The sequence below is a fragment of the Cydia amplana genome, chromosome 6, assembly GCF_948474715.1.
Source record: "Cydia amplana chromosome 6, ilCydAmpl1.1, whole genome shotgun sequence".
Classification (NCBI taxonomy): Eukaryota; Metazoa; Arthropoda; class Insecta; order Lepidoptera; family Tortricidae; genus Cydia; species Cydia amplana.
The window spans coordinates 14,966,141-14,984,784 of NC_086074.1; the positions used below are offsets into that span (position 1 = coordinate 14,966,141).

The 18,644-nt window shown below is 38.1% G+C and overlaps 1 protein-coding gene across 1 annotated transcript in view; it reads left to right on the plus strand.

Annotated features, from left to right (window-relative positions):
• LOC134648967 (uncharacterized) overlaps positions 1-18,644 on the plus strand; it is a 222,827-nt gene extending 204,183 nt beyond the window's left edge. Inside the window, exon 4 of the mRNA XM_063503638.1 lies at positions 18,391-18,644. Coding sequence (XP_063359708.1) covers positions 18,391-18,629 — 239 coding nt within the window. The 3' untranslated portion in view covers positions 18,630-18,644. The remainder of the gene's footprint in view (positions 1-18,390) is intronic.

Here is an 18,644-nt window from a genome sequence, read left to right on the forward strand (position 1 = left end):
GATGATGGATGAACAGGTCGGGGATCCAAGACTGCATAGTTTGCTGATGTATCTTACTAGACTAGAGTCAATTCTAAATTGGACTTGCGGCAGTGGCAGTATAAAGTACCTATGCGCCTACTATAAACTAGGTATCTATTAAGTTCGCAATAAAAATATTAATAGGTACAGTAAATGTAGATTTTTTACATTTCACAAAGCCATTGACATCTACTTTTGTATTATCGCATATTAAATCTAGTAACAGCAGTGTAATCATTGTTATGTAGTTATCTTTAGCTCATAACTGTCAAATAGGTACAGCGAGCTGCAAAATTGCATGGACACATTATGAAACAATTCATTTATAGAAAGACCATGCCATTCTGCGGCTGGTTGTAACCGGATTTAAAGTATTAACACGGCTAAACATTAATTTGCTAAAAAAGAACACCGGTAAGTTATATGCGGCAATTATTACACAAATTAGACAGCAGATTGATCACAAGCCAGCCAAAATGTACCTACACATCTAAACGGCGTAACGTAATGCCGAAATGGTGATTAAATTCCACATTAGCGGTAGGTACAAAGCAGAAGATACGCACAGGAACCTAATTTTCATAGCTGATTAGACTTACCCCACGTGGGATGCTGCCTTTTCGACGTGACGGCCTTATTCGGAGTATTTGATGATGACAAGCTGATATTTGAGGGACAAGAAATTGTATGACACACATACTTGCCAATGTTGACTTACTTGTATAGCGAGCTGCAAATTTGAATTCATTCATAAAGTGGCCATGCACTTTTGCAGCTGGGTGTACATAACATAACATTAACTTGTTACAGGAACATTTTTGAAATGAAAATGCGTTTAGAGATATTTTGTTGCCCTACTACTACCTATACTTACCATCAGTAGGTACTTAATCTAATCTAACTAAACTTAAATATCAAATAATCCTTGAATATTATATATATTAAGTACATAAACATATACATATGTATACATACTTACTGGAAAATATATTTTTTACATTCACATACTATAAATGATGACTGAATAACCTGCCCATTTTAAAGTGCATTTAGCTCTCATCCAGTAATTTATTATTTGACAACACGAAAATTGTGTTCGTTTAATTTTAATTCAAAAATACATTGCACACGAACGCCAATTCCCCATCTCCACCGCGCTTCGCTCCGCAATAAGGCCGCTCGCACGTACCCCTATCATCTGTCGGTCGCACGTCGACGTCACGTCACGTTTGACGTCCGCAATGAAACGTTACCAAACGTTGCGTTTTTCAGCCGAACACTAATTGAACCCTAATTACCTACGTTCTGTTATGAATTTCAGCTGTCTACCTTCGTTTGTGAGTCTACGAGGTAATTGTACAATTGCAGGTTGGTCGGTCTAAGCACAATTTGACACGATGACATGCAACACTCCAACTACGGATTTATACATGAGTGAAACATCAAGATTCTATTGGACTATAATCTAGTGTATATTTTACATGCCACCTTATAGATAACTAAGTAGGTAATACAAACGAAGCTTATTTTTAAAATTCACTTTTAAATTCTTGAAAATGTATGGTTTAGAAATCTTCCATTAAAACCTTTTTTTTTTCCTCTAAATTATCAAACATATTTTTCCTGACTATTTATAAATAGCAAAACCGTTTTATATATGATATATTAATGGAACATTCAGTTCAAAACTTTGAAATTGATGTGTTTGATACACACGTAAATAGCATACGATAAGTAATTACCGTTCATGGATAAACTTAATGTTTGGTTTGTAGGTCGTGATTCATTTAGATATATACACATAGAGTAGCAATAGTATGTAGATTTAATAGACACATACAGTAGTTACAAGTTGGGTAATGTATTTAAAAACTTAATATTACGCTGTCCGCTGTCGATATAGCAACGAGTATTACGTTGATTTATATCATACTAGCTTTTGCCCGCGACTTCGTCTGCGTGGAATAAGTAATTTGGGTACCTTACTTTTTAAACAAATCTGCTTTTTATTCATCCTTTTTTTCTTCCCCAAATTGGTGCACTCTATAAATATTTACCCCATTTTTTACACCCCAAAGGGATGATTTCGGGGATAAAAACTGTTCTATATCCCTCCCCACATGTTCATACTATCCGCATACCAAGTTTCATCTAAATCGGTTCAGCGGTTATTATTTTCCCATACAAAGTTCCATCCCCCTTTTCACCCCCTTGAGGGGTGAGTTCTGGGATAAAAAGTATCCTATGTTCTTTCCCGGAACTCAAAGTGTCTCTATGCCAAATTTCAACTAAATCGGTTCAGCGGTTTAAGCGTGAAGTGGTAACAGACAGACAGACCGACAGACACACTTTCGCGTTTATAATATTAGTATGGATTAAATCAAGAAAGTTATGTACTTGCCTTATCGAAATGCTTTAATAAGTTGCATATAAAAAGCATTATGCCGATCGCAATTATAACAACGCTTGAGTAAAGCGTATTTATATTTACACAAGTGACGTTGAAATGTAGGGAACGCGCCGCATTTCGCAATACTCCGCTATACTTACAGGCCAAAGAGGTGCATATAAAAGCTGTCTAGAAAGTTTTCTGTCGCTCGCTGCGATCGATACTGAGGTACGGAGCACCGCACGCTACGAGTACTCGTACCGCAGATCGTAACTGCTAGTCCTAGTTGGGTTATTATGTCATTTAGGATTGTTTGCAGTTTTATGGGCTCTTTATTTTGCTAGCTAACATTATGCATCAATAAAATTAAGTTTTTGATTTTTTCTATACTTATTAGTATTTTTATTTTAATATGACTTTAGATTTTATTTTATTTAATACTTATTTAAATAAGGCTTTACAAAAAGTACAGTAAGTAATTACATATATTAGAATACATTATTGCTTATTGTTTTTTTACATTTAGTCTTTTTCTTCAAGTCATCGGGTTTAGTTCGTAAAGGAAAGCTCAATGTCGATTCGGAAATATTACTAATCGTGGAATATCTATTCTTCATAAATCGGACATTAAAAAAATGCGAATGCATGCCCAAGTACCTATACAAGTAGTTGCCAACACAACTGAAGTAGTAGTTTGGCAGTCAATAGTATTGTTAATATGTGGTTATTATTTATTGACCAGCAGCAGTGCGTGGGCGGCAAATTTCATTAGTTCCCCCGAACACGCGCTAAGAAACCTGTCCCTCCGCCTCCAACAGGGATTTGGTCCCAATTATGTATATGATACGCTTACACTGCCGGAGAGATTTAAGAAAAGTTACGCTTGTTTTGTGTATAAGGACATGGAGAAAATTAATGTATTTAGGGATCCATGGTTCATGATTGGAGCTTATAGGCCCTTTGTATTAGAAAACTGTAGTTTGGTATGGATGCATGTGCGATTGTATATATAGTAAATTAATGAACACCAAGTAAATACCAAATAATGGGGTAATTTTGTTACATACACAGGACGCCTTATTAAAATTTGTTTCACGATTGTCAATCTAATTCATGTAATAAAAAAAAAAAACATTTGTAAATGTGATATTGATTTAATTCGAGAGAACGCCCTTCATAGCCTAATCGACTACAGGCTCAAAATGATGATCGGCATTTTACATTACCTATATTAGTTTATTGAATAACAAAACTTAATTCTAATATTATGATATTTACAATGAATTACTCATTACGTATGGGTATTGACAGGAGAGTTGAGGTGAATGATTGGTATGATTACGCCACAGCTAATTAGAGTATTAACTGCAAAAAAGGTACTGAATAAATACGCGAGTTAATGCAATTTAAGTGCACAATATTTAGGCGGAAAGTTTTTAAGCGTGCTATCGGTGCATAAAAAATATGATGTTAAAATCCCGCTGTCATTACAATAGCATGTTGTGTGCGTGACCTCAATATCTCGGCAGCATTGTAAGCGCACGGCTCAAGCCGAAACTTGGCTATATCGACTTGCACGCCGACCCGGATTAGAGATTTACGTGTCTTAAGCGTGAGCCACGTTATACTTCGCGCATTTATTCACCCTACACCTTGATACGTGAATACCCTTAATAACTATTGGTTTCGAGATACACCTATTATATTAGTATTTTTAGATTTTTACAAAGAAAGAAAATGGTGTGCTGAAAGACATGTAACAGCTAGAAGATCTACAAAGTTACAAGGCTCAGGTCATTAAACTATGGCACAAAAATATTTGGATTCGTAGGTCACACATCGATTAGCATGCCAGACTCTCCTGCTTGAGTGAATATTATTTATTGACTATTTTGCCACTTGCTTATTGAATAAAATAACAATAAAAGCGGAATAGTTACAAATGTTAGGTATGATGTGAATTTCCCTACTCATTTTCGAACCAAACCCTTTCGCTAACCAACACCGAAACAAGAAAGCAATCCTTCCTCAAATCTCCTAGTCATCTGGACTGTATTAAAATTCCCAGCACGTGACCCGTAACCAGTGGTTGATTTGTTTAGGGCGGCGGTACATCGCTCCATAAATCGGGCTTGTCAGCGACACCGAGGGTTAAGGTGCGGACACACGGGGCGATAAATTAGGCCGCGACGTGTGTGAGTGAATGTAATGTGCGAGCCTAGTTTACACAAATAGTGTGGTTTCCAGTTACTGGCTGGTATGTGTAAGGGCCGGTACAGATGGACTGCAACCTGACGGATTGGACGTCTGTACGATTTCACAGTTAAACCAAAGCAGTATAAAGGCCGACCTTTATACTGCTTTGGTTTAACTGTGATATCGTATTTAAGAAACATCTCTGAATAAGCGCTTTCGACCATTTATTACATTTATTTCGCTTGCCTTCGCTTAATATTTAAATATGATGTTTTCATCAATTGAGTATTAAAATTAGTGGAAAATACAACTCGTAACAACCGTATGTGTCAACCAAAAACGTCACTTTTGATACTGACAGATCAGTATCATATTGGAATCAGATCGAATAACTAAAACGCGAATTGGCCTGTTAGCAGTGAGACTACCCGACATTAACACATTTAGTGCCAGCGCGTGCTACGAGCTATGAGCGTAGCCGTTAACATGCATAAACCCATACGTAGCGAAAAGCGATTACGAACAGAGAACCCGCCTAGCGGGTCGCTGGGTCGCGGGTGTTCCAGTGTTAATAGATCTAAGGTTAGATGAGGTAAGACAACACTTGTAGTTAAATCTCATACTGTTTTTCTTCTTTTCCCGAGCGAAATACTGCCGTATTCGAACTTCAAGATATTCACAAGAGACGACACGTACTAGATCCATTCTAGATAGGTACGTTATACTTTAGATTTCAACTAGTCCTCTTTTGCAGCGCAATTCGGGCAACCAATGTCACTTTTACGATAGGTCGTGTTAGATATCTATTAGATGTGAATTAGATCTCTAAGTAATATCTTGTGGAAATCGTTTAAGAGTATCTTCAGAATCGCGGAAATGTCAAATTTGATAGGTTAATTCTTAAATATATCGTTATCGGATCTTGGCGATGTCTAATAGATGTCTATTACAAAATCCGAATCGGGCCCTATGTTTCTCTTACCCCATGACATTATATTATTTGAGGTTTACTGAAAATCATAAAATTAAATCTGGATTGCAGTTTATAAATGTTAAACAGGACGCAATTATTAAACACTTCATAATTCCCGCTACATTCGCGTTTCCAATTCAGCAACTAAGCAAACAGCTACTCCAATATTACCGACCTGGTTCTTTTCACAGAAACTAAAGTGTTTTCAGTACGCTTCTGTTTTCGCCCCGCAATTAAACTGCTGTTAAACTTCTTGCAGCGGTGTTTGCAGAGCACCTGAATGGTCGAAAGTTGTGCGGGTGTTCCTTGTTTGCCTGCTAATTATCCCGGTGCAGAGTCGAGTCAGCGGCCAAAGCGCTGACCCTGTCTAAATGATCAGGGACTATTCAAGTGGTGCGAGGGCTTCCTGTAGCCATAGCGACCGCCTTCGCTTATTATTGCATTGTATCAACATTCATGGCGTCACGTGTAGCCGATACGCTTTAGCGGGGGCCCGAAGCCAGATTTGTCGTCTCCTTTCAAATTAGACGACGGTCCGGCCCGCGACGCGCTAAAATCAAAAGCGCAAAGGGTCACATAATCCGGACCTTTTTGGACGCTACTTGTGTTTGTGTGCATGTCTCGTCTTTTGTCACGTATTCTTAATTAACGGCCGTTGCCAAGCTACCCCGCTTGTCACTTGTATTGATTGCGCAAGGGCTTCTGTATTGTGACGATGATTTTTAATACTGTATGGGAAAGTTCATCGTGTTAAGCGTTCAACGTACGTGTTCGGTAGCGTGAGCTTTTCATTAGGGAAATCGCTTTACACTGTTCATTTTGTATCTCAAAATGATTTTATATTTACTCGTACCATCTCAGTATTTTGGCTTAAATATAAACATGTAATATATATAATGCCACCCAGACGCGCTTCACTTTTTGTCTCTCTTTAGTTACTTATTTGACCAAGTAATTAAGAGCCAACAGGAGCTAAGATTTAAATATTTTAGGTAAATATACCCGTCTCGCTAACGGAAGCGGCTCCTAAAACTAGTGCGATAAGGACAAGGCGAAAAATCCTGCGTAAAAATCTCAAAAATCGAGGTTTCGTACTCGACTGTTTCCTCCTCCAAAACTTAACCAATCGTAACCAAATTTGGAAATCTAAATGATAATGACATTATCTGTGTCGGACCGTTTTTCTTTTTTGACTAGATGATGTCAGTTTTGAATAGCACGCCTCTCATTGCGGCATAGTCAATTAGGCCATTTTGGCCATTTTTGAAGGGCTCTAGCGCCTTAAAAAACAAAAATATCAAAAAAAGCAAAACGGTCCGACACAGATATTGACAATATTAATCTGTGTTGAAAAAATCATTGCTCTAGCTTCAAAACCCACGGAGGAAACAGTCGAGTACGTTTGTATGGAGAAATGACCACTCCTGTTGGCTCTTAAACAGAATCGTGTAATACCTGCTATTGTGTAATTGTATGTGACGAAGACCTCGTTCTTTTGTTCACAAATCCACTTATTGATAAAAATAAGATGAGTGATTTGCTTAAAGTATTGTAGAAGAAACCCTCTGTTTGCAGATGGGAAGCCAGGCCTAATAAACCGCCGCTTAACCTCTCACAACAAAGCCGATACAAAGTGAGTGACATCCCGCCCGGAGATTCGCGAAAAAACCCGGCGACGTGTCAAAGACGCCGCCGCGAACCGAGGGGAAATATTTTTTAAATCTTAACTCCTTAGCGAATTGAGAGATTAAGTCCTTTTTGAAGAGGCAACCGGTCCCCGGGGTCGGGCGTGATCATTCCTTCAGATCTCATTTCCTCGGATGCTCTATTTGATTGTTATTTTTGTAGCTTTTCCCGCCGTGCCACCGGCCAGGGATTTGAAGTGACAGTCAACGATTTGCACTTGAGCGCGATAAGTGTTTTCCGACGTTTTTTATAAGCAGCTTTGTTAGTGTTTTGTTTTTATCGACGGCCCTTCTTATCTATCCTTTAACAGGACAGAAACAATGCCAGATAAATAAAATTGTTTTATTCAACATGGATGTAACGAACCGCCTCGAATAATTCTTCTTAAATTGGGAGCAGTAATTTTTCACCAAGTCTTACAAGTCGGACTTTTATTGAAAGACCAGTCATCTATCTACTGCCGTCAGTTTCGACAGGTTAATATGATTTGGCGGCGAAGAAATTAACCCTCTCCATACAGACGGGATACCGAAACACTGCACAGTCATTTTTCAACCTCCTCCAACTTTGGAGCGCATTTTTGACGTCTCGGCTTGGCAATAACCTATTAAAATACCTACAAATATTCCAAATAAATATTGAAATAAACAAAGCCCTTTTAGTGGGTTATAATTTACGGTACCTATGATTTCTATACAAATGTGTAGAATTCATTTCGATACGTAGGCTCCCCTTAATTGCATTGGCTTTAATTCGAACCCTTCCCTCTTAGGGAGGTTCCAAGGCAATGGTTAATATGCAGTAAGAAGTAAAAAAATCATTAAGAAATAGAACTCAACCTATTGGTTTTTTTTTTCAATTGATTCTATATATACTACATGCAATAGGTAATTAGAACCAACAGTAAAAGTTAATTAGAAACTACATAATAATGTTTTCTCCAGTCAAATGTTATTCGACCATTAGAATATGTTTTAATCCATCTGAATATGCATTTATGCGTATATGCTCCATTGAGTGGATCCTGTAGCCCGTGGACAGCCGGCATAAAGCCACAAGAAAATATGCAAATCACTATAAGGCAGTAGGTAAGCGGTGGTAAGCCCCGTAATTATTCACATCGGGTTGGATCGCGCCCGGAGCGTGCCGTTTCTGCACACGAATTAAACTGACCCTTAGCAGGCATTTAAATCAAAACACATGTGCTGAGAGCGGACGGCTTAGCCGCCGTTGATTTTCGGATGAAGGCCCCTTTTTTGCGGGTCCCTGCGTCGATTCCTTGGCGGGCGATGATCGATACCCGCCTCCGCGGCCGGCCCGCCCTCCCTCTTAATTAGGACTCGGAATCTGTGGCGGACACACACACACGAGTCTCGTGCGGGTATAATGTTAATCAACTTTCATTATGCACTAAGGAATTATATGGGTACGCCTGAGGAGTGATTATCCGAGTTAGGGCCGCGTCCCCGACCAAGAAATCATACTTTATTATGATCATTCCGTATTCGGCGGGGCTTTACGGCGGCACCTCGCGGGGCCGCGGCATTAGAATTTACGGCGCATATATCACCGCCGTGTTAGAGCATTGTCTGCAAAGTAAGCACGGTATAATTGCCCTTTGTTAGTTGGTCGCCTTTCAGTAATTACCTGTACAACACGATTTATTTTTCCTGACATTCCTTGGAAAATCAGGATATCATTCCTTGGAGTATGAAATTCCTTGCCGGCGTCTATATTTCCGAGCTCATATAACCCGGCAACCTTCAAATCAAGGGTGAAAAGGCACCTTCTGGGCAGGCTCGCTCCATTGTAGGCCACGTCTTCACCTCGGCTAGTCTGTGGCCATGAGTAAGCCCATTTATAATATATAATACATATAAAACATACCTATCCCCTAAACATGCTCTCCTTTTAACCATCTGAGTTCATGTTTTATTGAATGTAATCTTTAATAGAGCTACACAGGTACACTTATCAGACAGCGAGGCAAGTCCTATGTAAATAACTTCTACACCTAAATAACGACGACCGTAATGATTACGTCTAACTATAAATGACATTTATTATATCTACGGAAGGCGAATACATAGGGTGTACTATAAACTAATGTCAATGACCGTGTCCATGTATTCTGATAAATGGAGGTATAATCTCTAGCAATCTACAATCAAAAACGATCAAGCTAGTTTATACAAAACGGACCTTATGTTGGTTTTGGAAAGAGTCAAACTTCAATGTGCAATACGTGTGATAAGGGCCCAAGTGAGTGCGGCCACTACGTAGACTACCTCCTATAGACTTCTCATAATGAATCATGTCAAGAACTCGTGACCATTATGCCACTCGGTTGTATTTTACTCTATTATTATGCTACAACAATCTATTTTTATTTCAAGAATATTTTGTTGTAGATACCTATTGCCAATATGCCGTAAACCTGGACGCAACTTGCGGCTGCGCTCTTACACTAAATCAGTATAAAAGCACTGATTCGTAAAGGGCGCGTAAATGTCTCATATGCTCCTTCTAGTTGGTAAGCGGTCTGTGGGCCACTAGTATAATCGGGCGCCGTGTTACGGGACCCATGCTCATAATGCGTGAGATTGGAACTAAGCCCAATCCTTTTGCGCTTACTCGCAGATTAATATCACTTCAGTCATCATTAAATTTCAGAACTATACTCATCTGTGGACTCAGATAAATGGTATGAGTATATGAAACCCTTTTGCCTGCGTAGTATATACATATACGTATGTATATAGGAACGGTGTGGAAAAATATACCTACCCTTACTGCTAGATAAATTGCAGTTTAAACAATCCAAAACTGTTGCTAATATATAACTTATTTTTGATAAGAATAGAGGTAACACAAATATGCATGGTACTTAATTGATAGATTAGGATAAGAAAATTGTAGTGTGAAAACATTACCTTACTAACCTGAAAATCATAACACGAATTCGTTCATAACATAACAATATTGCATAACACCTACACGACAGTTCAAGCAACGTGAGCACATTACAAGGCCCTTACTACGCTGATGTGAAACATCATAAAGCCCTCAAACTTCAATGGCCCTCTAATCGCCCTGGCCTCAAGAAGGGCTCCATTGAACGGGCTAAGGTTATATGATAAACCTCCGATAAATCTTTCAGTTTGACGGCCCTTTAATTAAGGCGTGTAATAAAATGTAATTGATCAAGGCGAATAGTTTGAACTATAATTTATTAGCCCTATAATTGATCGTTATTGATGGCTGAAATTGTAATGACACATAAAAAATGTTTTATTAAATTTAAGTCACAAATTCTCAAACTTTTAGCTAAATTATGACGCTATTTTTTTCTTTCGTCAATCATGCTTAAAATTTGCACTTGCACGACGAGGAAGACCCCGACTGACATGGCTGGCAACAGTCAAGAGGGATATGGAAGAAGCCCAAATCACACCTGAGACGACCCAGGACCGTGAAGCCTGGCGAAACATAATTAGGAGAGCCGACCCCAAATAATGGGAAAAGGACAAGAAGAAGAAGAAGAATCATGCTTAAAATTTATTTGTTATTTACAACCCAAATAATGCTCAAGTATTAACAAAATGTACCACAAAGGGTAACCCTAGCCCACATAATCCATCACGTACTGTAGAGCAAGCGTTACACTTTTGATAAATTAATTTTCTTCGCTCTTTTCCAGCAACATCGTGTTAACTCCATATGACCCCAACCACATACTCAAGACCTGTATTGCTTCACAAATAACAAGAAGTTTATTAGACTCGGTGGAGTGAAAAGGTGTCTTGATAAGTTGGTAATATTTATGACATATAACCAGCCAGTAAGGCCCTTGTTGTGTTGCAGCTACAAGGAAATTATTATACTTGGAAGATTAAGAAAGTATCTTGTTAAACTGGTGATCTCGTACACACGTGCAGGAAAATTCTCGGGCCCTTGAACTAATTTAATAAATGAGGTGTTACCATTAATTACGCAAAGAACGTCGGGCGCAGTCGCCGCTAACACACGAACAAATTAACGAGATTATTAACTCCTTCCGACAAGTCATTCTTTTGCAGAGAGTAGCAAGAAACTTTCGTGAGAAACTGATATAGCATCATATCACGTAATAGCACCATATTTTATAATGTTAACTGTTTAATAAACCCTAATGTTGTTTTATGTAATATATAATACATTTTGTAGGAACCTCAGTTAAATGTCAAAAGATTAAAAATAAGGGCAAACTCTTTCTTTACTACGATAGGACTGTTGATATTTTTATCATTTACCTTGCCTTTGCTTGATTTTTACAGATGACAATACCCTAAGGTAACTAACATCAACCAAAAAGATGCGTCTGGTGACCAGAGGGCTGGCAGCCTACTTCGGCCAGAGACTAAGTCTGGCCGTTCAAAGAGGTAACGCTGCCAATCTTCTGGGCACCATAACTCAGGACAGCGAGCTAGGGAGCATTTTTTATTTATAAGTTTATTTCTAAGATTATTTTTAGTTTTATAATGCATGTACTTAGTTTAGTTTGTATTTTTATGTCACACCAAAAAGTAATACTAAATTGACGAAACCATTCACATAACAGAACGGCTCTATTTTTCTGGAGTTACTAAAATATAATAGTACTTATCGATGGCAAAAATTAAATAATGAAACTTCTTTTTAAATTATTTTTAATAGAAAATGAATAACTGTGCTCACTTTTTCCCAGTTAAATGAAAGGCTGAAAGAAAATGACGTTGATATTATTAATCAAATCCCAAAAAAATGGTAGCGTGGGGTTACACTGCACAGGACAGGGACGTGTGATTGATCGTTAATGAAGTGGATAGTTATTAATGGTGCGCCGCCGCAGGGACTTCTTTATTTACCCACTAACACCTATTAACTACAATAGATATGTTACAGTAGTTTTGCTTGAGAATAGTAAATAACATACTTACCAAACAAACTTTTATTTATTTATCGTATGGCATTTATTTTACACTGTTCATTCATACATAGTTACATAGTTTATAATCTAAATCTACATTTTTCCAAGTAAGTAATGGCTGCTCTCGTTATGGTCTTAAAATCTTCCACTGGGCCATCGTACTTTGTTAGTGGGCACTCAGAACGATATGCCAAACGGTTTGCTTAGGGCATCCGCATTCGCAGCATTCTTGGTCGCTCCAACCCCATTTTTTCCGAAGGTGGGCAAAGTGGCCAATTCCTGTTCTCAGGCGGTTGAGCATGCACCAGGCACGGCGTGATTTATTAAAGCCACTCTGATAACACAAAGAGGCCATTCGATAGAGTTCTCGTACCTTTGTTTATTTCGAACAATTTCCAACATATTTATTGAAGAGTATTTAAAATTTATTTTCTTTAGTCAAATATATAAATAGTAACTTAATGAATCGCTAGCGTATCACAAGATTTATGTTGAGTCTGTAAAAAACACTAAAGTGCGAGTGTAAAGTACTTTGTTATGCTAGAACCATTTACTTAATTATCCAGCTACATATAGCTCTATAGTCTTATGATATGATATGATACATATGTGTTATATATTATACATTCATTTATTGTTCGAAGTGTAAATGCTGGCCTGCTGGAGTATACTCAAATATTAAGCGCATGGCTCGGACATACATTTAGGCACTGATAATTAATCATCTCTCCAGTAGCATATCAATCAATTTAGCAAATTATTATGAGACGGAAAACTGTCACACCCCTTTCTTATTGAATCTAATATGAAGTAAATATGTTCTATATTTTTAAATAGCCTGAGTAACATATTGGATATTAGGAATTTAGACGAATTATCGATAAAAAAAGACAGAAACGTAAATACAAAATTAGGTAGACAGATTATGAAATAAGTGAGATATTTTAATATGCTTGACTATTTGGCATTTCCTCCCACGAATGCAAATAAGTAATAATGATTGGAGTGAGTTGATTCAAGTCACCCTCGAATATTTTGTTTTATTTCAATTAAGCGGCAGTCTCAAAGAGTTCTACCGCAGCAGTCACTCTATCGTCGACGATTTAAACAGATGTCGTGTTAAGGAGGTCCTCTCAGAATATTCGTTCGGAATTTAAATTGCAAATTCGTGCGGTGGCAGGTGCAGCCTCACGATTGAACGACAACCTCTCTTTCTATCCTTAAGGAAAGCACATCCCACCTTCTCTCGCAAGACGCTCAAAATTAACGAATAATGACCGTCAACAAATAAAACTCGAGCGTTACTAATTACTTGGCGCTCCAACGAAGAGAGGTAATTCTTGCACTCTATTGCGAAAAGGAAATCTTAAAGCTAATGGCGTTAATTTAAAAAGAGGCCCATGACTGTGATTTTTCTTTCAAACTTTTGACTCGTGATTTATTGGTTTCGTTGTCTATACGTTAGAAACAGGAAACGGGCGTATATAAAATGTCAGTCACACACTGGCCCCAAACTAAATAGAGGGTGCGTTCATTATGAGCGGAGTGGTCGCAGGTAGTAGGTCTAAATTAAAGTTTAGCTCGAGCAATGTGTACAGTGGACGAGTCTTTGGCAGGCAGATCACGAGCCGCGCGGCTTAATGAATGAAGAAATTCCGTGGAGCCCCTCACACGTGCCCGGGGCGGCAGCGGCCGGCCCCTCGCATACATTGTAAAGTGCTACTCGGAGATGCTCACTGCTTTAATGATTGAACGTGATTCTAGACGGGAACAACAAAAACCTTATTACAGATAGCTTTTATGGCCTATAAAAGATTATCCACCGACCGCTGACGTTTCGGCTCGACGCAGAAAACGCAAATTATCGTTAAAGCCAGCAAAATACATTAGAAGGTAAATATAATAATATAAAGCTAAGGCAATAGAATTCCCCACTAATCTTTGTCGTCCCCGCAGCCGTAGCCGAGTAATTAGCTTTCCAATTTTAAAGAGCGACCGGGCTCCATCAGTCCTCCCCTGCGCGCCGAATCGATAATAATTAATTATTTTTGACATAATCACAACCAAAATCCATTCTCTTTTTGCTTATTCACGTCCTGATAATAAAACGGGGCGACGCTTTTAAGGCTCGACCGAGTGAAATTGATAAAAAATAAATAAGATTCGCCAAGTTTTCGCCAAGTCAAACAAAATTGTGGGCCAGCGCTATTGGGTGTTGCGTGATTAATTACGTTTCAGATATACCTACCGACGCTTACAGAAACATACAGAGCAATACTAACTAAGAAGAACATTAAATTGGATTATAAATTAAACAACATTAAAAATTACACCATTTTCAACAGTGGGTGTTTGAGAATGGGCGTACCAATCCTGTCTTTTTAAGTGTTTTTTTTTATTAACTAGGTAAATTGTGTTGTTGTGAGTCATAAAAACCCGTTAATAATTTTGGTAATATCGCCCTTGCAATCAGATTTTGCTGACTGTTTTCTAGAAAAGTCCTATATATGTTTTTCACCCCGGTTAGAAACATATTTTTAAAGCAGCTGTCAACTTATGTAGTTCGGAATATCACTAGGAAAATCTTTGTCAATCCTTTCTTTCGCGATGTATTGTATTGTATCATTAAATGTCGAACCCCAAAGGTCTCTTGTGATTCGAGCACCTGACATCTCTCCGGGTCCCGCTCGTTGACGCGGGTCTGTCGTCCGCACAATCGCGACTGTGTCAATATTGGACACGGCACATAATGGACCAAAATTGGGATGTGGGCGACCGTCCCGTGTTAATAGTTGTTTGGCCTTCTAGGACGCGGGCGGAGATCAATAGCCGATTGTTTTAGCCGTGTATTGCTTCAGATGACATCCTTTGATAGTAAGTAGTAGTCGTAACAGTCACGGCCATAAACATGTATAGGATACATTTTCATCCAATTCCAAAGGATGACAAGTGTTTAAAATAGGTAACGTTTAAAATCTTCTGACATTTTATAAAAGTTAAATAAAACTACTAGAATGCAAAGAAGTTGACACTCCAGAAACGTCACTTTGGCCACTGACAGATCATAGTAGTATTATTAAAAAAATTCAGATCAAAAATTACAACTTGTTATTACAATCAGAATAAGCCTCCTTTGTTACAATACGGTCAGTGTCAATGTCAATGTCACGTCACGTGCTGTTAAGAGGAAAGGGGACGGTCGCTTCTCTATAGAAAAGTAGTACCCATTTTCCTCTCTGGATATTGACATTATTGAAAACATTTTTACACAATTTGAGGTATATTACCATAGCCATGCAGATGTTTGACTTATTTAGATTTTTTGATTATTGTAAAAACAGATTTCATAATTTTTTTTAAATAATTAAAAATTCATAAATAATCAAACGTAGGGGCATAGCTGTGGTTGATATACAACAAATTGTGTTACAATATTTTCAATAATGTTCATATCCTGGGAGGAAAATGAGGACTACGTTTGTATGAAAAGGCGACTTCGCGCGGGTCCTCCACTTTCGTCTTAATAAACAAAATCTAATGCCACTCCTGTAACTTTTGTTTTGTTTCTACCTAAGCCGGTTTGTGCACCGAAATTTCAAAACCCGAATCCTCAAATTTGATGAGAATGGAAAATTTCGAAAGAGTCTTTTTCCATTTTCAATTCCATTCAAATCCCATCGACCAAAAAACCAGCACAATTTCCAAATAAAATCCAATTAACGTTCCCGAAACGCCCTCGCAGAACAAGAACGCCGAACAAAATACCAGTAAGTTGCCGGTACTTAAAAAATACATAGTGAAAACATTAGGTTGGCCCCGGGCCGCCGTGATTAAACCCAGCGAGGCATGCCTAACGAGACCGGTATGTTTGAACGCTAAGGAATACTTTGCAAGTCGCCCGGACAGCGGTTGCCGCACCCGCCGCACCTGCCCATGTTTATTACGGCTAAGACTCCGCGAGCCTGATGTATTGTTTGTTTAGGCTTCACCTAGTTCAACCTAGTTTTATAGGTAAGTACTTTTTTATTCGTACAAAAAAATAACGGTGGAAGATTAGGTAACGTAACAGAGACTAAGGGCACGATTCGGATTTTGAACTAGACATCTATTAGATGTCTATTAGACATCACCAAGATACGACAACGATATGTTTAAGATCTTGCCTGTCAAATTTCCACAAGATATTATTGCGATATTTTAACGTAAAAGTGACATTTGTTGCCCGAATTGAGCTGCAAAAGAGAACTAGTTGAAATCTAAACTACAACGTATCTAGTACATATCGTATTGTTCTCTAGACTAGAACGGATCTTGTTTTCCGAATACCGCGGTAAGAGCCCTTTTCGGAATGTCCTGAGCTGTCAACAGTGACGTACCAGAAATGTAAGTTTTGAAAGCTGATGATTCATTTAAAATCTAAATCTGGCTTTAGAATAGGGATGTTTCCTTTACTTAAAATAAATTATTTCAAACCGTGCACGAAATAAAGCACTAGATAATTATTAGAAAAACATAGACAGCAGCTATTTTTAAACACAATTTGTATTTAATAAATCGGATTGAAATATAAAAAGTAGGTGAGTTTACTGTGACGTCACTACATTCGTTTTCATATAAATTCCATATTAGCAAATCGTTTTGACAGTTCTAAAAAAGAAGCTGATTTGACTAGTAGGAATGTAGCCTATTGTACTTCCGTAACCTTATGTATGTATAATAAAAACATTCGCTATTTACTTATGGAATTCTGTCTGGCATTTCCATGGGGCCATTTCGTGACACTTTATTTTCACTATGTTCTTTTTGTGTAATTATGTGTATTGTCTGTGTGTTTACGAATAAAAAACTCTTCTATTCTATTCTATAATTATGACTCATTTGACCACAAGAAACCCGTGAACGATAGCGAAGTTAACATAACCAATAACTATATGTTTCGGTGTCTCTAACATCCCGTTAACTGAGATTACCATGAGTTTTACCCCCTTACCTTTTAATTACTTTTTAAGTTTACGTACATATAAATGAGTTCAGCATACCACAGTCCAGTCTTAAGAGGGTTGAAGGGTTGTCAAAACCGGCAATTTAAATCTGCATCATAATTAATTACAAATCAGTCTTCAGCACTGATATTAAATAATATTTTAAAGGGATAAGTACCGGCATATAGCTAATGCAAGAAGTTTTTAATTAAAACAGCCAAACGGTAAGAGGCTGGGCTGTAGGGACTATCGAGTAATGAATTCTAGAAGGTCTTAAAAAGACTTAAAATGTGACGTTTATATGCCGTTTTAGATCTGTCCAGTAGGCTGTATCAGGCATGTGCTAAAGCCGAAGTACAAACATATTTAGGCCCGTGCGCAGCTAATCACTGGACCAGGCTTGTGTGCCCACCGCCTTATACCCCTTCGAGCAATATTAATATATTAATTATTTATGAGTATGTTTGGTGAGCAAGATGGTCTTGCATTGATTATATCGAGAGTTAGCCGAGATGCTTTTTTTTGAGTTTAGATTAATTAACTGGAAGACAGTATTTTGGTATTGAGTCTAGTTAAGGATGATTTTACTCGGTTATTCTATCGAGATGTAGCAATGACACTGCTACGCCGTAGCCCGTAGCAAGTACGATCGAGTTCACAAACATATTTACATGTCAACGTTCCGAACACATTGTCAGTATCTAACGGTCATATTCGAACTTTAAGATACGTCAAATACTAGAGATTGAAACGATATGGAATGGATATGTCAGTGTCAAACAAGTGTCAAAAGTGACGTTTCTTCAAACAAACGCGTCACTTTTGACACTTGTTTGACACTGACATATCCAATCCATATCGTTTCAATCTCTAGTATTTAACGTATCTTAAAGTTCGAATACAGCCGTTAGAAGAGTGTAAAAATATTTTTGGAATGATGTAAAGATGTTTTTGAACTCGACTGTAACTACCTGTCAATATTGAGCTGAGCATGCTTTGTCTTACGACAATAATAAATCCCATGATATATTTGTATAAATATTACATATTTTCTAATGTTGATACATAAAAATGATTACATAACATGTGAAAGACAGGTGAAAGAAAAAATCTCGTACCTACTGGGAATTTTACCGACCACTTTTGTACCTTTTCTTCGTTAGCTCACCCATCTAACCGCTTTTTCCTCTTTCAGATGCACGTGACTGCGATGAAGAAGAGGCTAACAAGGCAAGTACATTCGCTAAGCTTAAAACTAAAAGAACAACATTTAAAAGCCACTCCGGCCCCACAAGCGCAATCCAAACTTCGTCGACGACTTTATGGCCTCGGCGACCGCCAAAAGTCGCCAGGCAAAAGTCGCCACGCAAAAGTGCAAGCGTGTTTACCCATATATCAGCGTTTCTTTCCGATAAGCTCCCCCGCTGCCAATAAAGTGATTAAGTCACA